Here is a 25263-nt window from a genome sequence, read left to right as displayed (position 1 = left end):
GAGTAACGCTACTTGAGGAAATTCCCATTTCCTTATTCAACAGTTTAATGTGCTTGATAACTGAGCTGCCGGCATGTAATGTTTTTTAAATGACAGCAACTGATTGTAAAAGTGACTAATGTATGCGATGGCACTTGGCTTTGGCTCAAATTTGTTTTGTGATAAGTACGACCAGCCTCTCACCTTGTTAAAATCTGTTCTGCCTCAGACTATATACCAAAGAAATACTGTGAAAGAAGGGAATTAAACAGTGTTTGTTTTGAGGTCCAGGGCATTAGATTAGTCCAGGACAAGGGGATTATGGTGGCTTTGTAAGGCTGCTGTCATCTCGTGGCCGCACACCAGCTGATAGCAAACTCAGAAAGGATTTAGCCTATATCCTCAAAGGTAGCTGGTCATTTGAAGGCTTTTGGGTACCTTTTTACAGACCACTTGAATGAAGCTTTTTTTTTTTTTTAAACCAATAGGGTGCGCATATATATATATATATATATATATATATATATATATATATATATATATATATATATATATATATATGCGCACCCTATTGGTATATATATATTCTTATATATATATATATATATATATATATATATATATATATATATATATATATATATATATGCGCACCCTATTGGTATATATATATTCTTCACATATGAAATTATATTCCTTAGTTTTACATTGGCAAAGAAATACAATACATAAGAAATGAGCATTATGCATTCTTCTATTCCCTTTCTGAAGTAGTGAGTGTATTTTAAGCCTCATAATGCAGTTAGTGTCATTAGGCAGGTTGTGATCAGATGGAAAATTTTTGCACTTTAAAACATCATACAGTGTTTCTTCAAGGTTAAGATTCTTTTGAAGTGATCCTCTCTGAATGATGGGGGATGGGCTCATTAAAGCACTGCAGGGACGCTCTAACACTGAGCACTCGAGTGCCTGCAGAAAAACAGCATTACGTACATGACCTGACCTCCAAATAGTAGTCAGTAATTGTTAATGCAATCTAGCACTTGGTTAAAACAGCACTCACCCATCTACCATAGTGCAGACTGTTACACATGGAACAACTAACCTGCAGAGGTGTGGCTCTTGCACACACACACACACACACACACACACACACACACACACACACACACACACACACACACACACACACACCCACTGAAAAGAAAGGAGAGAGAGACACACAAACCTGGGACTTCATTTTGCACTTCCAGCATGAAGAGAAAGTAGTGTAGGCTTTCAACACAAGTAGTAAGCCAACATCTTCTGATGGCCATTTAATATACTCTTGTTTTGAAGGCCAAATAATGACTTAAGAAAACTATTGTTTATTATTATTCCTGTTAGATGCAGACAAATGTTTATATTTAATCTATATTTTTTCCCTGTTCCACTGTATATTGCACACTTTTTACACACAATTTAGACTAAGTTTTATCTGCCTATATTTTAACAGCTAAGTAGGTCTGCAGCAAGATGAAACCTTCATTAAACAGTTCCTGTAACCAATGAAGTGCTTTGTGTAGTGTCCTGTGCTGTTCTGTAGCTTGTGGAAAGAGAGGTGGGTGGAAGGTTTAGACATAATTATGTAATTTCCATCATATATCAATATCAACACGAATGTCGAGATTCAAATGCAACTCACAGCCAGCAGCAGGGCTTAAAAGCCGTGGTGCACCATAAAAATAGTTAAATGTTACTGAAATGCATAATTATGTAATAATGCAGTTATTTAAAATAGCATATTGTTTTTGTTTGCTTGTCCAAGTATAGCAAACAGTCAGAATAGATGGCAATATTTATCCAGCCATCCATTGTGCAGACCAGCTAGGAGGACTTGTGTTGGGGGAAAATTTGCCTTAGTTGGCCCCCAAAACAGATTTCATATATGAAAAATGATTGTGAGGATGTTACCACTGCCTGTATTTCCAGAGGCTATCATTTTGTTGACAGAGTTGACTATGTGACAGTTGTCATGCCGTCGTATTCGAATATGCAGCTTCTGCTTCAGGTTTTACAGCTTTGATTGGATTTCTCACTCGTGAATTGCCCATTACAGCGGAAAAAAAAAGCACACTTTAAATGCTTGTTGCACAGCTGCTGTTTTGCCAGAAACCAGTGATCCATCTTTTCCTGGGATGTGAGCCCAGGTTACACTCAAGTCTCCCCCACACAGGCTATAAAGATATTGTCAGCTTTTGTGGCGCAGCTTAGTCCTGAGTGCTGCAGAAACGCTGTCTCATTTGCTTTTGGTTTGAAGTATTGTCCCGTGTGTTCTTAGAAAGAAAAACCACAGCAATTATGGGTCAGTTCAAATGGATATTTGTGTTTTTGTTGGAATTTACATTAGGATGTTTAACACAGTATTGGGTTTAGTGCAGTCTTCGCTCCTTCACTTATAAGCAGTGTGACCTGATTAATCATCACTTGATCCTGACACTGGTGATTTTTTTCAGTGCAACTTACACATAGTTGATTAAAATAGTAAAGAAAAAGCTACAATTTTTTTTAATTTAACTTGCTCAAAGGTTCATATAGCCTATCCATTTTTTTTGACACAAAGCAATTAAGTCTTTCCCAGATGTAAGCTTGCTTTTAGCTGTAGGAATGTCACGGTCTTTTATAGAGATATGTTTTTGAGTTGAGCTTAGTGTAGAGCAAGAAAGGTCTTTGAAGTGATGTGTGGGAATTCCTCAGAGCACATCAATAGTGCAGTGTGGTGGCAGTGAGTGGGAGGCTCTATCCCTGTTGCCCTAATCATACAGCAGAATCCACTGTCATCTGTAGAATCAAAGAGGAAACCGTTGTCGCTCTCAGACGACACCAGCCTTGCTTGTTATATTGATGAGTAAATGAGAGAACATCCACAACTGCTGCAATCTAATGTAAAAACAAAACAAAAACGGATGATCAATTGCCACTGCAGCCACACTTTCAAAGAGCAGCGTTTCTTCTTCAGTCTAAAACTGTGCAAATGTTAACAGAGCTTTACTATCCGGTTCCATCTCTCTGCCTGGGAAACAGATGTACAGAGTTTTTACATCATTTTTAGTTTGAAACACATTCCCATCAAAGCGGCTTCAGTTTGAAGGCCACCAAAGGGTTGACGTTTCAGGCGCGTGGTGATCATGTCCAGTTCCTTTTTACTGTGCATTGATAAAGAATTAACTGGGATTAAAGGCTGTAGTTGCTTGATTTTTGCAGGGTTCTATGTATCACGGGGCTAGTTTATTAGGCATTAGGTATTTTCAGCTTTTTGGGAGTGAAGACATCACTGAAGAATCTGACCACCAGCACTTGTGCTTTATTTTTTACTTTGTATTGTACAGTCATTTGAGAAGTAGTTTACACTTGTGTTATCAGTTAGAAGAAATGGGTCTATTACAGATACATTGGTGTTGGTGTAAATGTTCTATGTGCTTACGTTTTCTTTTTTAAAAAACATAACAGAATCCAAAAACGATGCTGGGGTAATTAAGAAATTATATCATTACATAGTACAGAAGCTCAATATAATAGAAGTTTATGAACAACTGCCTCGATATATCAATATTGAAAGTGTTTGTTCTCTAATGGCTCAGTTACACTAGAATAAAAATTGGACAGCAGCCTTCTTGTGATTAAGAAAAATCAGTGCTTGTTTGGTGACCCGGTTTGCTTCCAAAGACCAATTGCAAGTAATTGCAGCGACCGCCTTTGATCATAAGGCGTTAGCCCAGTTCAGGGAGGCAACCTGTCTCCAAACATTTGTGAATCTAATTTCTAAACGCAGACAGATTGCCAAGATGTCTCAGTCAGTCAGTCTGAGTGCAACTTGTCTGCGATGCATCGCTTTGCAATAGGGAACCCCACTCAACTGGTTGCACACTGGTTATATTCTTGAATAAAAGCAAGGTTGCTTATGCCATTTTGCAGTTAATTTGCCACCCTGCAGCAACTACGTCACTGTTTGTGGAGGAATTTCTGATTCTAGCTGAACTCTGTTAAATGTGAATTTCTCTCCACGTAGACGGCAAGGGATTTGCAACTGATGGCAACAGATTTGCGATTTTTACTGATTTATCACAGTGAATCACTTTGTCATAAATAGATTGCATTTAATTGCATTGATCCTATTCAATCACAAACTGTTAGCAGACTGACTCCATCTTATTTTATCACCATCTTGAAGCACAAAAGTTGCTTTGAAGAGTGGTCACAAGCCTGGTCCCCATCTTTGAAGAAACCATTTCAAAGGCAATAAGATCGCAAGATCACTGCACACAGTTGCAGTAATTTTGGTTGTGCTTAAAAGTCAGTATCAGCATCGGTTCCAAAAGTCCGGTATCAGATGGGCTGACCAATCAACAGTCAGCTTTGGCATGTAGTTGCAGGAAATGTTATGTGGGCCCTCAGGCCTCAATGGTAATGGTTAGTTACCTAGGGCGACTGCGTTTAGACCACTGCCAACCATTCTGTGTAGACTGCTGGCAGCGTTTGTTAACCAGCACATCGTTTCTTCTGTCCTTCTTCTGCATAGGCCAATCAGATTGCTGCTGTTATGTGCTGCTGGCAAAATATATTTAAGTTCATGATTATATATATATATATTAAAAAAAGAACAATGTCCTAAACAAACAGCAAATGAAAACAAGTGGAAATCAGATCTGTAACATTGTGGTGGTTGGCAACATCATCCTGCGCTGTGGGAAACTTATAATGAGAGTCTTTCACTGATAATTAATTTATCAAAAAGATAATCACTAGATTACTTTGTATAACAAAAAAATAAAAAATAAAACAGGCAGAAAGCACCGCAAAATGCAAATGAAGTAAAATACTAATGTCAGAAATCAGGAAATTTAAATCTAATCAGCCTGCAGGAAGTCATTATTGTCTGTCCCTGTTCATTTTCCAATTAATCTGACAAAGTGCTGGAACAAATTCACTTATTTGAACAGCAAATGTAAGTCTTACCCCGATATACTCTGTTATGCAATTTCACAAACGATCAGGGAAAATCAATTGAGAAGGCCGATTAATCTCAAGAGTAGAGATCCTGTTTAAGGTTGACATTGCGGCTATAGAAGGCAGTTAATCAAAAACAAGTAAATAAAGCAGCACTTGCACACACTCTTGGAAGTAGTAGTTCTTGTGGCTTTAACATTAGTGGGTTGAACTGTCCTGACTGGTTTGCAAAAAATATGGGTGTGTAATGTTTCACTCAGCAGCTTAGGGCAAATATATGCCTTTGTATTAAGATGTAGCAGTGTGAGCTTAACACAGGCTGTAAAGGGTCCATGGAGAGAAATGGAAAAGCTTAGTCTTCACCATCATTTTTCATTTTTTAAGAATGCAAACAACATGGCCAAATTAGCTTTTCTTTTTTTTTTTTTTATCTTGCATGGCCATTTCTACTGAAAGACATCTTGTAAACAGTCAGCTCTGTCTATAACAAATACATGAAGGTAAATTATATTACTTGGGTGGGTAATAAATGCACAACATGGCCTGAAAATGTACAACACATCCATCTAGTGAGGAAGCGGTGCCACGACAGCCAACGGGTTAAATCCTACGCTGAACTATAAATCACTTCCCACGCCGTAGGCATGTACAACAGGAGCGGAGAAACAACTCGCCAGAGAAGCATAAATTCAGCTTTAGTGTTATTAGTAGTGAAATGAAATATTAGGATGCTCCAACGTGTGAATATATCAGACTAAATATGCTGCTGCTAAAAAAGCGCACACGTGGCATTGTCTGCATACAGTGTGAATGGTTGTTTTAGCTTTTGCTTGTAACATACAAGAATCTGCCAAAGAAAACCTTTGCTTTGCATTTTAATTTGGCAGCCAGTATAAAAGAAAATTGATGATGCTGGGGAAAAGGGAAAACAAACAGGCATGAGGAATAGGAGAGGTGGGTGGAGAATTGAAGGAGAATCGTTTGCATTAGTGATAACGTGAGCGTGCAAACCTGAGCTCTTTTACTTTTCTAAGTGATGGTGGATTTGAACTCAGACATAGCTGGCGTGCATTTTTGGACGTGGACACACATTTCCTTTAATGGATGACCAAGTGGTCATGGTGGCAGCAAATGTGTAAACAAGGATGTCAAATGTCCAAATAAGGTGAATGTATTTAAACTAACGTTCTAAAGGAGAGCTGGTTTAGACCTCCTTTGTGCCACTGTGCAGCATGGAAACTACTTCCAAGTATTAAAAACTATATAAAACAGTATGGGCTAAGGTTAATACATATTGAAAAGTGGGAGTGAAAAGTTAAGCAAGTAACCAGTGCAGCTTGACACTATTATAAGTATTGTGTGATACACAAGTCTTGTTTTGTCAATGTAGTGCCAAGAATTTGACAGAATGTGGCAATTTCACCATTATAGACATGCAGCGTACAATGCAGTTCTTACCTCATTCATTTTTCCAGCAGTGCAAATATTGGCGTGATAGAGTGTAGGCCTCAGGCCTTACTGTCAGATGTTACTGCCTACATTTGTTGTTGGGGGGGGGGGGGGGGCTTATGAGCAGTTGTGTTATGAGTCTTTGTGTTTCAAGTCCAAAGTTAAGGTACTTTTTTATACAGAGGCGGGCAATTAATTTTCCCAAAGGGCCATATGAGAAACTGGAACCATTTTGGAGGGCTGCACCAATAAGCTTTTGATGGATAAATTTAATAGCGACCCACCCCTCATTTAAAATGTGATTCTTATTTAGTGTAGTGCAGTTAATTTGTCAGTAATTGATTCTGCACTCAAAAACTGTTTTCTGATCAAGAGTGGATTGGGTCCAAATTATTGCTTACTCTTGATACTTGTCAGTTTTTAAATGTGACACTTGTGCCTCTCAGGGACAGATCAGTGCAGCATCGATTGTGGAAAGCCACCACATTAGAGTGACAATGCCATTTGAAGCCTCGCTCGTTGACTTGGCCCCTGTTAGGCAGCTGCTGGAAGAGAGGCAGGCAGTTATTTGAGGTTAATGGTTGTCCTCGGCCTTTCTCTAGTTGGACATTCACATGGCAACACCGCAACTGTCCATGGTACAAACAGCAGTGCAGTGTATTAGTCACTCAGCAGTGGCCTGCTGTCTTGCCATAGTTAGACTTCTGACACTCTGCAGGAGCAGTTATGCCAGTGTTCTCTGTGGTGCTTTTGTTGCTTTATTACAGATTTCTATAGCTCAGTCATCCTCAGTGTAGTAGGTTAATAAAAGCTTCCTCGTGGAATAAACTAGTATAACAGCCTGAAATGTCCAGAGAATTTGCGAGGAGATACCATTAGCTTGACTGAGTGCACTGTGTGCAGATGGGTATTTCACTTTTCACTAAGAATTTGTTGGAATCCTGCCTGGCGAGCTGCCCGTGCAGGAATGCATGTAATAAACAGTTGACAAAAGACTCTAGGGAAAAAAGTAGTGTCTTTATCTTTTTCTGCTACACAGACACACACACACACACACACACACACACACACACACACACACACACACACAGACACACAGAGCAGTGTTATTCGGGGACTTTCTGCTCTTTAGCCTGAGGCCATGTTCCTTTCACATCTCTTCCTTCTCCCTCATTTGTCAGTCAGTATTTAAGTTAATAAAACAAGCTTATTTTAGCTCGCGCATTTCAACTCCTTTTCAGTTTACATTCTGGGCCGAGGAGGAAAGTCTTAATATTGATTGACGGGGGGAAGATTTTGTATCTGCTATTCAAAATAATAATTTAACAATTCACAGTTGGTACAAAGCGGTTAAGCAGTCTCTCTCAGTGGTATGTTCATACCATACCTGATTTTTTTTTTTAATCTCCTGCTTTTTATATTTAGTACGAATCTTCACTGAAGCTTGTGCACTTTTTCTGTTGTGCTCTTTTAAAAGTGTTCTCAGTTGTGGTTTCAACCAGAAAGCACATGCTTGATTTTTATGTTTCAAACAAGGGGGGAAATACATAATTATTATTGATCTGAAACAAGTGGGATTTCTGAACAAATGTTTACTTTCTCATAACATTTTTGCACTGCTACTGTCTAATAAATGTATGTACTCTTCTGGGATTCAGGTGAAAAATGTGTGGAGTTGGTGTTTAGCATATACCCTCCAGCTACACTTGACATGTTGAAGTCTGAAAAAGTTCTCTAAGTCCACGATGCTCTGCTGTGGGAGTGGAAATATTCTTAATTTGGTATTTTGATGATTGTGATGTCTGAACTTCAGGGCCCAGATTCTCCCTTGCATGGTGAACTAGGTTGAGATTTGGGGACTATAGTGGTCATAGCATATTAATACACATCATTTTGTCACATATCGGACATTCAGTGTCATCCTGGAAGAGACCACTCCCATTTAGATACAATGTTTCATCACAGGATAAAAGGTAATGAGTATTAGCCCACATGACTACAATGTGGTGAATGGCTCATAAGTTTTTTTTCCCTGTCCTTTGTAAACCAGTGTCATGCCTATGATTTTTCCAACACCTCACCTGTGTAATAAGGGATTTAAGTCCTTCAAACCTTTCGTGAAATCCCTCTGTATGTAATTGTCATGTCCTGCATTGGCATTTTCAGTCACCTGAGGAGGAGTTAATCTTCTGTTTTTTTGTTACATGCTGTGCAGTCATCAGATATTCGCTGCTGACCATATTTACCCAAACTCTTAAGCTTTCCATAGATCTAAATGCTCCTGCCTGCCATTTTACTGAAACTGAAGTCTTGCAGATTAGCAGCTGTATGTTTATATGTGTTTGTGGTAACTATGATTCCTGTGAAGGTACTGACTGTCCTCTGATTTAGAAGTGTGAAAAAAGAAACATGCAACCTTAGCGCGATACATTAGTCAATGATCTAAACTTGACCGACTGATGTCATTCTGACAGCAGATAGTCAGACTTATAAATCTCTAATGAGGAAAAGCTTGAGCCTATCAAGTTGACTGACCACCTCTTAGCTTCTAGCCCCTGCTGAATCCTTGTTTCATTAAATCAGTTGAATAGTCAAAAGAATTTCATCGTATGTCTTTTCTGAAATACTTTTTCTTGAACTCGGTGGAAAATGTCATGATGTCAAGTAAATTTGTGAAGGAGAATTGGTAAGGTCTAAAGGAATCCAACTGCATTTGTCTAAGTAATAATGTGTTGAAGCTGGTCTCTGTTAATGAAGTTGTAGAGTTCCAAACAAAATTCTTATGAGGATGCCTTGCCTCGCTGCAGGCAACACTTTCAGGAAGTTATTTTGAGCTTAACCCTTGATTTACCACAGGCCTGCCGGTGGATGCTTCCAACAATAATTACTGTAATAACTCTATGTTGGGTGTGAAGTGTAATTTCTCAGCTTTCAGAAACCGAATTTTTTCCGATAGCACAAACGGTTGCGTGATTACTTTAATTCAAAGTGGGTTTGATAAGACGTCTCAGCGCTGATAAGCTCAGCGTTAACCGGGTGTTCACAGCAAGTAAGGGCAGGTAACAGGTGCGTCAGTGGCGATCACCCACTGTTAAAGGGTTAAAAAACAAACACAGTATATCTAAGTGACTCACAAGAGAGCATAATCTTCTCTTGTCACTGGGAAAAAAGAGTCACCAGTCAAATTTGGTAATAATAGTGCATGCACAATGGAAAAACAGACTTGCCTTACAGCAACAACACAGCTGGTGTAAAGCTTTTTTGTGGTAGGGACTACCAAAGAAGCCATAGATGGTCAGTGGCCATCTATGCAATTGCATAGTTTTTATATAAATTTCTCCTCGCTATTTGTGTTCACTGTGTTTTATACATCTGCTGTAAGGATTAGGCTAACGGGTAGGAATTAGTTCATGCAGCTCACATCTACGCAATGCAAGATCAGTTACTCACATCAGGTGAGTACAAAGTACTGTAATGGCTTTACATGCTATATTTGGCATGTGCCTTCTTTCTGATTTATTAATGTTGACTTCACTTTCTCCATGGTTTGCCTGTGGTTTTAACAGAATATTTATATGTTGAGAAATAGAATCTAAATAACATATAATAATAAGTCCCTTATTTTCAGTCAAATTGATGGTACCCCACATTGAATGTTGTCACTACAAGAAACTGTGGGCCAGCATTAAATAATTTATTTTCCTAAAAGATGGTCCCATGGATCCAGTGCTAAAGAAGATAATAAAGAAAGCACCGAAAGACCTTTCCTTTGCATTTAGAGATTTCAGCCAGCTCTTAGATACGTCAGGGTCATTTCACTCAGTGTGCAGCCTTCCTAAGCAAAATTAGGAAGGGAAAAAAAGGCTGATTTCCCACAGCCAAAGTCTGGGTTGTTCATTTTCAACAGCTCACTGACTCAAGTTTAAGACCATCCCAGTAAAAAGGCAATGAGGTGCTGAAAAGAAAATGCCCATTAAACAGAAATCATATCCCATCATGTCAAAGCAAGTGAGCACAAGTGAAAATCAGAAAGAGAAGGAGGGCTGGTGTCTGCGTGCTTACCAGGAAATGTTATTAAGTTGTCTGGACTAGAGCTATTGATAAATGTTGTTAAAATACTAAAGTGCTGGTGCTATTGGACCAGGTTTTTATAATTTGGCCATGTTGAGAAATCACTCAAAATGTTTCTGCTTCAGTGTTTTCAACAAAATGCATGCATTCCTCCACCGAGCTCCTATTTAAGTGATTAGGTTTTATCGTATTAACCTTAAAAGTACTATCAAGCAGGAAGTTGCTTCCACCTAATGTTTACAATTTCTTTGGCTTTGAATATGTCTACTTTTGAATCTCTGTTGATGGACCTGGATCTTTTGACACCTAATGTGTCAAATGTGGCAAACTGTCATAATTTGTTTTTATTATCTGAACCTCTGCTTGTCTTGTAGGAACACTATGTTGACAGCAAAGTGAGACAGATAGTCAAGACCAGACATTAAATTCAGCACAGCAAACACCTAATTCAAAGATACCCCGAGGTATTATTTATACTAACACTGAATATCTTGCTTTGGTGGGGATGTAGATGTCAACACTAAATTCATCACAAAGCATTCCAGGAGCTCCCTTATCTACACTTGTTATTCTCCCTCCTTTGAATAATTTAGTCTCATGGTTAATGGGTAGGGTCCTCAGTTTGTTTTCTAGCATTGCAATAAACTTTAGTAAACCAGTTTTATTGAGATGATGTCCAAGTGATTGCAATCAAAACAGATATGTTTATAGATTGCACTTGATTTTATCTAGTTTGACATGCAGTTTGTGTTTGATGTACTCGATAATGTTACTAAGCAGCTCTTTGTAATGTACTACTTGATCCTTCCTATCTCACAGTCTTGCCGAGTGGTTGTCACTTGCCAGCAGTCTGTCTGTAACCAAATTAGTTTAAGCTTGATAAGACTACCGGAGCTGCAGAATGAAATTTCATACTCTTTGTTGAATTATCTTGAACCCCTATAGAAAGCAGACCGTTTTGTGTCAAGAGGAACCTCTTCATCAGCTCTAACTGATATTACCACAGAAGTCATTACTGTGGTCCCTTCTGTTCTCGATTTCGAAACAGCTCACATGCTAAATATACTGTTGCATTGTAATGCAAATGGCGCCAGCTATTGCTTCAAGGGCTTCATCAAGTGTTTTAAGTCTCAGTACCTTCTGCAGGAATGTAATATTGTCTAAGTCGATCATCATTACCACCGACGAAATGTTACTCTTAAACAAAGGCAGTATGTCGTGCAGCATTAAGATTCTAATTTTACCCCCTTGTCCTTGTCTCTGCAGTCTCTGCGGCTCTTTGAAGGCTGAGAAGAAAAAAAAAGCTGTGGTCTTCTTTTTTTCATTGACATTTTAAGATGTTAGAAAGAAATCCACCGTGAACATTGTGAACATTTTAAATAAAAGGATAAATAGCCAACATTTCTTTGCGCAGCTGTTCTCATTGGTTTGTTAGTCTTGGGATTGAATGGATATATCAGCTGCTGGTGATTCAAAGTTCACTGCTGGTTGTTTTTAGAGGGTAAAATGTTTTAAATGCATATGCTAAAAAGAACTAGAAGTTGAATTTAGCTTGTTTTATTAACAATCTAACTTATAATGTTTTGGTGCACTGATGGTGGCCTGTTCTACATGAGGCTGAATGCTAAGCAGTTATTTTCACTGAAATATAGACTGCTGGATCAGTGCATTAATTTAGATATTATGATTTTCTTTAAGGGGAAAAAAAAATGTATTCCTGTCTGAACGTCTTAAACTACTAAATAGATGATAAAGCCTCTGGTGTGGTGTTCGTGAAGACGTTCCACTTTCATGTTGGTATGCAGCGATGACACTTCTCATCTTTGGAGTGTTCACGTGCCTCATTAGTACTTCACCACGCTCGAACATATAGGATGGATGCAGTAATGTATTACTTAAAATTCATTAGCAATATCAACCCAAAGTCTCTCCACCGGGAGATTAAGCATGCACTCAGTGTGCCTACTCTGCAGCTGACCACGGACACAAACAAGTGTGCCACAGTAGATGCTGCCGCTACATCAGCTTCCATTGAGACAGAGTGCCTCAATTATAGAACGGAGAGAGCAGAGATAATTAGAAGTGTTTTGAGAATCTCAGAGACGGGCGTTTGTAATTCAGAAATCACGGCAGAGTGGAATGGCTCGGCATGTTAATGGAGTTGCTCTTGTTTCTGCTCGAGTCCTCTTTGAGCAGAGGAAAAATCAATATGGCTCCTTGTCAGTGTTTTAGGATTGGGGGGGTTCTTACACTCAGGCCAATATGTGAGTGTTCTTTTCACCTTCTGCATCAACTCTAACCACAGACAAGCCACTGTTTGGTTATTAATTTCTACTCTTTCCTCTTAAAGTGGCCACGACTATTTGAGAATTTTGATGATCTTAGTGCATTTTTACTACATGCACTACAAATAATGGAGAATAGTGTTAACACTGTGCTGAGGTTATTTCTAGGGGTATTTCACTAATAATTTATGGCAGGCAGAAGAATTTGATTTACTGGGGCAACCATTTCCATTATCAAATGACCATAAACATGCTTGATGTTCTGTAGCTTTGAATGATCTGAGGCATATGTTTATTTCTAATAGTTCAAGCCCGATATTTATCTCAATTTGATTAGAGTTCACGCAAAGCTGGCTCCATCTGTCAAGTGCTTAAACCTACGGAGCAAGGCTTTATTCTTTCTTTTAATCTATTGAGATCACTACCAAAGGAGCTGTAGAAAACTGTACCTCACAAGAATTAAAGAGTTGTTAGCCCTGTCTGTAGTGCCGTTTTCATTTCTTTAATCTGGCTGCTTTTGTAGTGCAGAGTGATCATCTCAAAATGCTTTGTTTAAGTATACAACATAATTACAGCAGCTTCGCTGGGAGAGTAGATTTTTGCATAGCCCCCAGCTGAATCTGTTGGCAGTTACCATTTCCCTGTTATTAGACACGTCACTTCAAGATGTCATCTACTTCCATCCCTGACATTTTCCCAATTACTGCAGTTATCTGCCTTAAATAGATTTCTTGAATGGCGCTCCAGTAACAGTAACGGTTTTATAATTAAGGCATTTGGTACCTAGTTATTCCACTTATTTTAAAAAGTTTGTACTGTTACTGATTTGAGTGCTAAAAGGGAATGTTAACTGAAACTAGCAGACAACTGTGAGCGAAACACTTGCTCTCAGAAGTCCACTGACACCCACATGGTTGATTTCCTGGAGCAAAAATGGAAGAGTGCTGGCTTCAGCTTTAGCGACGCACACGTTGGAACATTTTTGACAATGCACCAGTGCAGAGTTAGCCTTTAAAACAGGCTGAACACTATGCCAGTTTTTATTAATCGCGTAGGATTTGTTAACTCCCTGCCAGAATCTGCTGTTTCTCTGCTCACAGAAAAATAAGCCTGCCACACATGGAACTTAGACTGAGAGCAAACACTAAACCCCTGGTCAGTAATAATTCTGATAAAGACTGTTGTCTGTTTTGATGTTGACAGAAAGAGACAAAGGCTGCTTTTACACTGAGCAATGCTTAAAGCATGAACTGCTGTCTTTAATAGTTCATTTAAGATAATTATGAATATGTTGCTCTTGTCTTAATGGACATGTGTCTTATGCTTGCAAGAAAAGTGATCAGTCCTTTGTGTTTATTTGCTGCGTGCAGTACTTCCTTACCTTTACTGTTACTATAAGAATCGAAGCTGATTGACACTTGGGAATCTTTTCTTTTTATAAAAATAAATACTCGTTAATTAGCCGATGTGTTTCCTGAACCAAAGGTCTTTAAACAGTTTTCATTTAAAACGAGCTAAATGTTAGCCACAGTCAATGTACTTGGATGTTTTCTTTAACTGCACTATTATTGTCTAGAAAAATAGAAAAATCATACAACAGTTATGATTTAATTAGTTCTGATCTGCTGCAATAGAGGACCCAAAGGAGTGCCCCAAGCAACTGTTTTGAAATTTCTTGCTTAGCTTCATGTGGTGATGCGCAAAACACGATGAAAGGATTGGCCCTGTGATCAGCAGGGATTTTAAATGTCCCAAAAAATGATGCAATATTTGTAAATGAATCAGTTTTGCCCTGAAGTCTACAATAAATCACACCAAAAAAAAAAAAAATTTGCTGTTCAAACACACTGTAGTCTCCATGAATCTGGGAAGGCTTGTCTTGGATTTTATGCACGGTTTAATACGACTGCTCGGATACGGCGGTGAGAGGGAGTAATATCAAGAAGTCAGCTTCCTGATGCCTCTAAACTTTTCTGCAAGCAAATATTTTAAATGTCACTAAAGTTGATCACATAATAGTAATAATATTTAATATGACAAAACAGTTAATAAACCTTTTTTTTTTTTTTTTTTAACTACATTGTCCACTATAGTGTGTATGTACTGACGTGACAGTGATAGAAGATGTAAGGACACCGACACTCTTCTCTGTCAACTAACAGTATGCTTTTTGACAATATACTTTTTGAAGCAGTGTTGTGTAAGAGCTTTAAATTTTGCTGCGTGACAGCAGTGCCTCTACATTAAGGCCTAACCAGCAAATTCTCTGGACGTTCTGAGTCATATTGCTGCCAGTCCAGAATTTGCAGAAAGCTACTGGAGAAAGGAATAAAACACCTTTTTAGCAGTATTGTATTTTAAGAGGTTGAATGTGTTGAATATAATGTATTCATTCGATTAAAAGAATACATGTTTTTATAAAAATGGAAAATAGACCTCTGATTCCCATCACTTTGATTGGGTGGTTGAGTTTTTTTTTTTTTTTGGTAATCAGCCGTGCTGTACTTCTACTTTAAAGTACTAGCAGTTATAGCCATCACATTTGTAACTGCTTTCTAACACGCCAGAGACGTCTAAGCATGTCATGTGAACACGTGACTTATAAGACCAATCAGCACTGGATACTTAACAGTTACACTTGCTGCTGTGAGTGCTGTCTAAACCTCCTTGAGTAAAAACATAATAAGACTGATAAAAGCTTCAAGGTGTTAAAAAAGATCTCATTTGCAACTGCTCCCATCCACTGCCATCATTTTATACAACCACAGGGCACTAAATAGCATCATGAATAAGCTAAAATAAAAGCTGTCTGTAAGATGGATAGCTGCTGGCTTAATTTGTCACTTATTTTCAAATCTGTCAGATCCTTCTAAACTTAGCTGCAGATTAAGAATGTATTATATGAAGCCATATATAACTGGCCAGTAACTACACCCTGAATCTTAAAAGATTAGAGAACACCCACCATGAAGTGGACTGTATAACTAACATTCAGTCTTTAGTATGTGTTTATTTATCAAAAGTCAAATCATCATTGCAGTACTGAATAGTGTTTTTGGAAATCACAGATTTGAAGAATGGCAACTAGTTAGCCAGCAGTACTGACATCCCTTTTAAGTAGAAATATACATTCTCTGATATGGGGGACAGCCAGTTACCAAAGCTACAAATGCTGCTAAATGGGGTTTACACTGGAGTCATGTGCCATTGTTTGTTTGGTTTAATGATAATTTACAAGAAGATGTAAACATGCAAGTTAACGTTTATTTACTGTGCTCTGCTTCTGTGTTATAGTACAAGCCAATTATAGCCATAAGCTAAACAACACAGTTCTGTTGCTAGGCAGAATATTAAGAACAGGTTTAAAGGCAGCCTTGTTTCTGTATGTCAAAATTGCATTTTTTTTTTTTTCTGTTATGGGCAAATTACTCATTTTTGTCTATTTTAGAGAACGTTCAGTTGTGTCCAGATGTATGTGGACCTTGACACAGTTTTTGTTAAAATATAACTATGGTTACTAAGATGGGCTTAAAGTGGGAGTGATTGTTTTAATTTGAGGTTATTCACAGCCACATTAGTGGAAGGATTTAAGAATCCCAGGCTTAATGTGTACCAAATTGGTGCACAGATACTGGCTATTCCTTCAATTCAGCAGCAAGAGAGTCTATAGTTTAGCATCATGCAATCAAAGGAACTCTCAGTGCAAGTTAAACAACCAATCCATAGGCTGCAAAGCTCAAAACAAAACAAAATCTATCAGGGGGATGACAGTAACATTAAAAGTGATCAGAATGAACAGTTTGGTGTATTGAAACAGAGAAAAAAGCAATCCATTCATGGGCCTAGCAGCATAAAAAGGCCTGGACATTAGATGAAGACAGCAGTGGTGCAAGATCACAGGATCCTTTGCAGGGAAAACAAAATTGCTTTTGCAACATGCAGTCAGGTGAAAACTCTCCAGGAGGTAGGCGTATCATTATCCAAGTCTTTAATAAAGGGAAGACTTCACAACAGAAACTGCAGAGGGTTTACCGCAAGGTACAAACCATTTCTCAGCCAAGAGCTGAAAGACCAGATTAGACTTGACTCGGCTTCCAGTGGTACTGGGTCAGTGGTGTTTATTGATGATGTGACAGATGACAAAAGCAGCGGGATAATACAAAGTGTACAAAGAAAACACCGTCTGCTCAGATTCAGCCAAACGTAGCAAGGTTGATGGGATGCCACTTCACTGTACAGATGGAAGCTGACCCAAAACACTATGTGAGCAACCCAGGAGCTTTTGAAGGTACTGAAGTGGAATATTTTGCAATGGCAAGTCAGTCACTCGATCACAATCCACTGGAACTTGCATTTCACCTGCTGAAGAGCTAAACTAAATACAGAAAGACTCAGTCCTCAATTGTGATTGGATTCATTTGTCCAATTACATTTGAGCTGCTAAAATTGGTGACAGTTTATAAAAGCACCATGCATGCTCAGCCTCTTAAATTAAAACTATGACTTATAGTGGAGCACAGAGACAAAACTATGAAAACTGACACTGAAAAGAACCAGGCAAGAAATTCTGGAACATATGCAACCATCAAATTAACTGTAGCACAAGCGGAAGGATTGCATTCCAGAAACATATGGAGCATCCAAAACAAGTGGAAGATCCAATAGTGCTAAATGTAAAGGAAAACAAAACAATTCACTCAACCAATGCAAAAAAAGAGCTCTAATGTAATGTAGATTTAAAAAAAAAAAAAGCATTACACACCCAGATCACTCAGATTGCTGTTTTTAATTCAGCTTTCAGTTTCAGGTTCACAGTACAGAAAAATACTATGTAGAAACATTTTGATTCTGCCATTTTCTGTCATTTTGTTCACCTGTGCTAAAATTAGAAACTGAGCATTAAAGGGGCAATATGATAGATTTTGGTATGTAGATAGTGGAGCTCTGTACACTTTCCTGTTTTTTGTGGGGAGTTTTTGTCAGTTACAGACATGAATGTGAAGAAATGAATGTGAGGAGGCTAGCCGGCGCTACTCGATATCCCTCACTGTTCAAACAATCAGCGCTTGATATACAGAGATTCAGATATGCAGGGAATGCATTTGAGATTTTGCAGGTGTTCCTCTCTGTGAGATACAGTAAACCAAATCTCTCCTGCAGCCCTCCACGTCAATTCAGAGTAACTCTGGAGAAACATCTTTCAGTCCTTAATAAGATGTGGTGCACTGGATGCAGGATGAGGTAATAATCATTATGACTAAATATGCACCTCAATAAAAAATGAAGCCATTATAGCATTATATAAGCTTTTTTATTGTTATTATACCAGGAACCTCAACAAACAATACCCTAGGCCCGGTGCTAGTGCTATTAAATATGTGTTTATCGTGACATGAAATATTCTGAATGAATGTGTTTTCTTTACCTAAGTTCAGTAATTATTGTGATAGTAGGACACAGCAAGAGGGTTCTGGCAAAGATAATCATGCTGTGAAATTCTCATGTCAGCGCATGTTTAATTTAAGGGCATATCTCATTTATGCCTTTGCTGAGCCGTTACCTTTCTGTCTGTGCATACAAACAGTAATTACCTGCTCTGATTTCTGATTCAAAACATATGACATCCATTGGCAGCTGTTATATTTGCCTTCTTTTGGGGAATTGCTCTCATTTGAGCCCTTAAAAGTGCAGTCATATTTTGTCTGTCAGTTAACCGTAGTTACAATAGGAGTCACTTGTCATATTTCCCACCGTGTGTGTTATTTACCAGCTTTCCTTTGTACCCCTTCTGATTCTCCACCTCTGTCTGTCACACTCAGTAAGCAAAAAAAGGGAAAATGAGCCTGCGCTGTGCCTCAATAGTCATTTTCAGGCCCTTGTTTACAGACACATGCTCACATACTCCAGCAGTGACATGTAGAAAACCACATTATGCCAGATCTGATTTAGCTGTGTTCCACATGAAATAATCCAGAAATCACAAACCCCTGTCCTTTCACTGCACTCTCAAGGGTGAATCACCCCTACGTGGCCTCTGATAGCTGAATGAAACAGGATCTGTGAAAAGTGGGAGTTGCACAGCCTGCATGCCTTTCACTCAATGGGGGCACTCTTTGGGACGTTTCCTCAGTGGAGCTGTTTCAAAGGGGGTTTGCGCTGTAGTTCCAGCAAAGGCGCGGTACAGTGGGTCAACTGCCACTAGAGTTACAACCTCTCTTTTGTGGAGGTGTTGGACAAATTAGACCTCAAAACTGTTTACCCACTCATACAGGGACAGCTGCATCTCTCCGCCCCTCCAGAACCTGTCACTGATGGCTGTCCCTTTAGAGAGCCATCTGTGAGGAGTGAGCACCGATCAAATGATTATTCAACAGTTTTACCTCTGTCGCTGCTAGGGGTGATCATTTAACAGAACGAGCTCTGTGTATTGTGTGATCCAGCTGTGATTTTTTTTTTTTTTTTTTTTAAAGGCGCTAAGTGAAAGTACATGTTAAAATAAAATGTGTTTTTCAGCTGGTAGGAGGAAGCCAGTTTTGAATACTTGTGCACCAGCATGTGTACTGTATCATTCAACCTTTTTTTTTTTTTTTTCCCTGAGGAAGATGGAACTGAACTTATGAACAGAGTCTGGTGTGTGGGTACGTGTCATAACTGGATAATTTGGCATGAAGAATATTTCTTTGAGCTCTTCCATTATAGAAACATTTATTTTATTTAATTGTACTACCAACAGTAATGAGGCAGAAAATATGCTAATATCTCCATATAATCTCTTTGGGTGCTGTCACAGTTCTTGGTGGATGCCACAGAATTCAAATGAGCCAAATACACATGACTAGAAGTCCAAGGTTATAATGTGAATTTTAATAATATTGGTTTGTGGTATTAAAAAAAAAAGTCTGTGCATTATAAATTTATAAGCTTTATGAATAAAGTAAAAGTGTTTAATCATATTTTTAGCTTTCAGAGTTTGGTATCTCTAACATACTGAGCACGATGCCCTTGATTTTTATCGAGTCTTGAGTCATCTGTCTTTACTTCAGTATAATTTTGAAGCACTGTTTAATATCAGTCGGTCGCTTACCAATTAATTGATAGGGAAAAATGTTTGCATTGGTTGAAGCAATATGGCAGGTTGGTTCTGAATTCTAATTAAATATTCAGTTTGAATTTAACCAGTTATTGAAAAACCTGCACTGTTGTATTGTTGAAATGAAATCGTAGGCTTCTTTGTGTACTTCAGACATCGCAGAGTAAGCTTAACAGGTAGAGCTCCAGCTAACTCATAAACAACAGTTACTTTAACTTAAAGTAAACACACACACACACACACACAAAGTACTTCATAATCGACTGAGTGGAAACACGGATTGGCAGAAAACTGTCTCTACATTTTAAATTTATGACACATTATGTAATACATTAATTTTCACAGAAGAAATATCTTGGCCCGAATCACACGCAACATTTACATTGATTTGCTACACGCCATTTTGCTGCTGACTGACACAATTGCAGTTGTTGGAGTTTGCATCTCAGCAGCTCACATTTAAATTTATAGAAAGGGTAGGTCCAAGTCTATTTGACAGGCAGATAATTAGATGTAGCTGAAGCATAATTTTGCTATGAAATGTAGCAGAAAATCAAGTTAATCATTTTACAGTCCCATCTGAAACTACCTGACCGTAAATTGTCACAGCAATAAACATCATTTTTACAGCAGCACTTTGAAACTAGTGGAAATGTTTGGAACATAATAAAGACTTAAGTTTGTGTGACAATTAAAGGTATTGTTAATGGCCTATAATTTGAAATTAAAAAGTCAGCCTGTACGAACTGTTATTGCCCCATTAATGTTCTAGTATTAGCATTATTTTATTCCAGTTATTTTATTACATTAGTATGACTAAATGCTTTCAAATACATGCTGCCCTTAAATAATCTTTCTACACCTTATTTTTTATCACCATTTTATGTAAATTTAGTCATACCTTACCCCTTTATATCCATTATTAATACTAAGCTAATGGTAGGTTATTACTTAGTGTGAAACTACATCTAGTTAACTGTAAAACTGTGAAGCTGTAGCATTGGTTATTTACAAGGAGACATCAGTGTCTTTTGTATAGTAAATAATAACCTCTTTTCAGTCTCCCACTCACAACAAACATGCTAACATCTTGATTTTCACATTGAGTTCACCTTTTTTTCTGAGAGTGCAGAAAAAAAGCCAATCACCACAAAAAAAACTTGGATGATTACACAAAATATTTCAATAAATAAAAAAAAAAAACAATCGCCACTTTAAACACATAGTTGAGTTCTGTTTTGAAGGCACTTTTTAAAAAAGATGTTTTTCTGACCATGGCGATCTGCAGTAAGTTCACAAGTAGATAAAACCTGGATCCGTACTAGAATGTCATATTTATTTGCCCAAAGATAGAGAAAGTGATGACCTTTGGGCTACATTGTGTAAGCAAATACAACAAACTGGTGTTCTCCTGAGACATACACTGGTTCATTCATGTTTTTTAAGCTCCGCTGTTAGTTCAAGATTACCATTGTACTATTGAGTTGAAAAGGCACGGCTCCATAAACCATGCGGGGGTGTGTGAGGCCAGCTACTTCTTATTTATCAGCAGTGGCACTATCAGCAGTGCCTTGTGAAAAAGAGAGCCAGCCATTCAGAACAGTGGGGCCACCTTGGCTGTCAAAGCAGGATTTAGGCTACATTTCCCATGGTTGCCATGACAACTGTGGGAAGTGATTATGAAGAGAGGGTTTCGAGCAGCGCTGTCACACCAGTGGGTATTACCATAGTGGTTTGCACGGTGATCATCAGAGAATTACTGGCTCATGATCAAACGAGTATTTTTTTGTGATGTATCCAATGAAATGCTGCGCTTGTGTGTGTAGTACTATAGCACAGAGTTATAGTACTGTTATTTCTGTGTCTGAATTATGAAATTAATATATCTTTTTTTCTTGCTTTTTTTCTAGGATAAAATGTGGTTAAATGGGACAGGAACGAGTAAACCGTGAGGATTCTCTAACCCTTGCCCCTGTGTCCCAACCGTCTAAGAGGGTGTCGGACCTCACTGAGGCAATCCTGGGCCGTTGGCACTAAAATGTCCCTAAGTGGTGGCACTGCAGGCGGGAAAGGTGTGGACTCTAATGCGGTGGACACTTACGACAGCGGGGATGAGTGGGATATCGGTGTTGGAAATCTGATTATTGACCTTGACGCTGACTTAGAGAAGGACAAACTTGAGATGTCTGGCACCAAGGACGGTATGGCGGCACCACCAAGTGCAGTTGCAGCGTTGCCTGACAACATCCGGTTTGTTAGTCCAGTGTCTGGCACTCAAGGCAAGGAAAGCAAATCCAAATACAAGCGCAGTAAGAACTCTAAAGACAATAATAACAAAGCTTCAGCTGGAGATGGGGGTAAAAAAGAAACTACAGGACGGACTCAAGGGGAGCCAACAGGCACAGCAGCAAGTGCAGCAGCTGCTGGCAATAATTCCACCTCTGGGAAGAACATGGAAAAAGTGGGAAAAGCCTCCAGAGGTGTTCTCGGTGGTAAAAAGGAGAAAGACGGGGCTAGTGGGAAAAGTAAGAAGGACAAAACAGATGGTGCCCCAGTCGTTGCAATAGGTGTCACAGAGAAGGACGTTGTTTCTCAAGCCCAGATTGCTTTGGGGAATAGTCGTAACGCATCCTTTGAGAACACACAATCAGCAGACTTGGCAGATGCCAATCAAATGGGGAATATTGCACTTGAACCTGTTGGGATAGTACCAGCACTGACTACAAAAACTGAATCAGAGGAGGTGGAAAATGGTAATGGTGAATGCAAGACGTTAAAGAAGGTAAAAAATGAAAAGGTAATTTTGCCTCTTTTCTCTCTTTTAACGTCGCATGTATTTGTTTGATATGCTGTCTGTCATTTTTTTGTCAGAGGAATTTTCAAATTCCTGGTTTTATTGAGGAGATGCACTGATGATGGTAAATAAGTTGATTCACAGCTTTAGATGCATTTTTTTTTTGGTAATTATGTGAATAATTTTGTTCATTAGTCTCTTAGAGCAAACAGTTATACTGGCTTACACTGTTGTGTATCCTAACTAGCTTCCTAAATTTTAGAGTATTTTCTTGCTTTGCTTGTTGCTTCCTGCAGGCTTGGAAATGTACATTTCCTGAAGCAGTCTGACATGTGACACATAAGAAAAGACTTACTGCTGATTCCTCTTTTATTACCACACGATGAGAAAGGGTCCCATTGATGAATGTGATGCTTTGTCCAACTACAGGAAATGGCCCAAACTCCAGTGTTTTTTCTCTTCTTGACAGCAGGATGTATAACTGCCTTCTTCTTCTAAATGTTTATCCCTTTGTTAAAAATGAATAGAAACAGGCCTCAGTTCAAATTAAAGGTGTCATGTGCTTCACATGAGCCAGTTAAGTACCAGTGGAAGGCTAGAATATAATGCACACTTTCAGCCAAAAACAACATAATGCCTGTGAAGTGAAGTTAAGCAGTTGTCAAATTGTGTTCTTTTTTTAAAATTCAAACAATTTCAATGCTGACATTGTCATACAGCAACAATATAAAGATCCATGTAGCTATTCACCCACACTTATCTTGTTCACTCATAGAGTTGATCTATCACTGTCTCTATTGTATGCCTCATAGCAGCCTTTTCATGCTCTTGCAGTATAAAAGACAGCAGAGCAGGGAGGTGCTGAGGACTGTTTTTGTCTGTCATCGTGTTCCATTCTTAATCCCACAAGCCCCAGCAATGCCTGGTGGAGCAGTGTGTGGGGGAGGGAGCTGGTGCAAAGCACGCCTTCATCGGTTTTTTCCTGCTGCTCTGAAAGTGGCATGGGGGGGATGGGCTGTGAGGAAGCCTGTTTGATTCCTTAAATCCAGGACACCCAGATAGGAGCACAAGCTGTAGAGCTGTCTTGGGCTGATTGCTGTGAAAGGAAATTTCAGGAAAGTCTTTGTAATTACGATGTATTTCAAGTGAAAAAGGTTTTTGAGGGAGAACCGCATGAATTGGTTCACTACACTGAATAAAGGAGAGGGGTCACGACTGCTTTCAAATATCTAGCTGATGAAATGTATCCTTGAAAGCGTGATGGTGGAGGAAAAAAAGGATGTGATTACACCGCTGCATTCATCAGTTTTGGCTTGAAGAGCAGTTTCTAGGTTTCCAACCTGAGTTAATGGAGGTGTAAAAAAAATACATCAAAAGTGCATTTACCTCAAAGAATAAAAGCAAACAAAAGCTGCTTTCAGACCTGCACTTCAGCCCCGAGCTTTTCTAGGACTTAACCGACAGAGGCACAAATGTGCGACGTGTCGGAGTGGAAATTATCCTGTCTTTAACCTGCCAGCTCTCTAGTACAAAGTCTGTGTGAAGTCGGTTTGGGTTGATGTGTGAATAGCACAACTAATAATCTGGTGTATTCACCATTAGCGATTAGGCATCCTGTGTCGTGCCTCTCGCACACTCTATCCAGGAAGTACCCTAGCCTAAACTGAAAGGAGCGTTTCCACTAGTGCAAACATATTTAAACAGGGTTACAACCGGCTCTGTGGTGCATGTTAGAAAGGACCACTTCAGGCAATATCCTGTCCTTTTTCTCTCACTTTTTTTTTCTGGACAGCTTAAGTTTGCAGATACTGGCCACTTAATTAGGGACACCATCAATACTAATGCTTGATTTACAGTGCTGTGTTAAATCTACACATCGCAGTGATGCAGACCTCAACAGGGATAGGTCTGTTTGCTGCTATGGTGCAGTGATTAGTTGTGTTGGCTCACAGCAAGAAGGTTCCTGATTCCTATGGAGTCTGCATGGTTATTTCCTGTGCCTAGCCACAGTCCAAAGACCTGCATGGCTGGGTATGTGAGATAGATAAAGTGCTTAAAATATATATAATAAAGCAGATTATGAATGTAAAGTTCAATGTGGCTTGTAGTCTAAAGCCCTTTGAGTGGTATAATTAGAAAAGTGCAATATAAATGCAAGTCCGTTCCATAGTATGTGGTGTAAACACCATGTATTGATTAGCACAAGGAGATCTAGCTCGCTCATTATACTGTGCAGTAGTTTGTATTCTGCTAGTGTAGACAGTTGTGGTTTTCTTGTTTTCATGGCTCATAAGCAATCCACAGAAATCTTTTCCCTTTACTGCAGTTTAGTAGAAGTAATTGTTGTTCAAGATTTTTTTTTAACTATTTAATGTAGCAGCTATGCCTGAAATTCAGCTTTCTTTGTTGATGTTTAAAGGGTAAGAATTATACTGTATTATAGTAAATGCATAAATCAGAACTGCCTCTAAGTGCCAGTGTCTCAGAGATCTGTGGTTGGTCTGCAGCAACTTTTGTGTTGGTGGTACCTGTGAAAAAGTATCCACACGAATGCCAGGTATCCCAGCACTGCCTGTGCTGGTTTTCCTGCTCCCATCTCTTTACCAAGT

At 38.8% G+C, this 25263-nt stretch overlaps 1 protein-coding gene across 2 annotated transcripts in view; it reads left to right on the top strand.

The window, feature by feature from the left end:
- The window catches only part of znf609b (zinc finger protein 609b), a 76616-nt gene that overhangs the window by 3327 nt on the left and 48026 nt on the right, over positions 1 to 25263 (top strand). The window contains exon 2 of one of the 2 annotated variants that reach the window (XM_030720770.1): positions 21771 to 22642. In XM_030720770.1, coding sequence (XP_030576630.1) covers positions 21899 to 22642 — 744 coding nt within the window. In that variant the 5' untranslated portion in view covers positions 21771 to 21898. Of the gene's footprint in view, positions 1 to 21770; positions 22658 to 25263 lie in introns of both variants that reach the window. The other variant, XM_030720762.1, reaches the window with a different exon arrangement.

The sequence above is a fragment of the Archocentrus centrarchus genome, chromosome 3 (assembly GCF_007364275.1).
Source record: "Archocentrus centrarchus isolate MPI-CPG fArcCen1 chromosome 3, fArcCen1, whole genome shotgun sequence".
NCBI lineage: Eukaryota > Metazoa > Chordata > Actinopteri > Cichliformes > Cichlidae > Archocentrus > Archocentrus centrarchus.
Note: the sequence above shows the minus strand (reverse complement) of the source record. Positions and strands in the feature narration are given on the sequence as shown.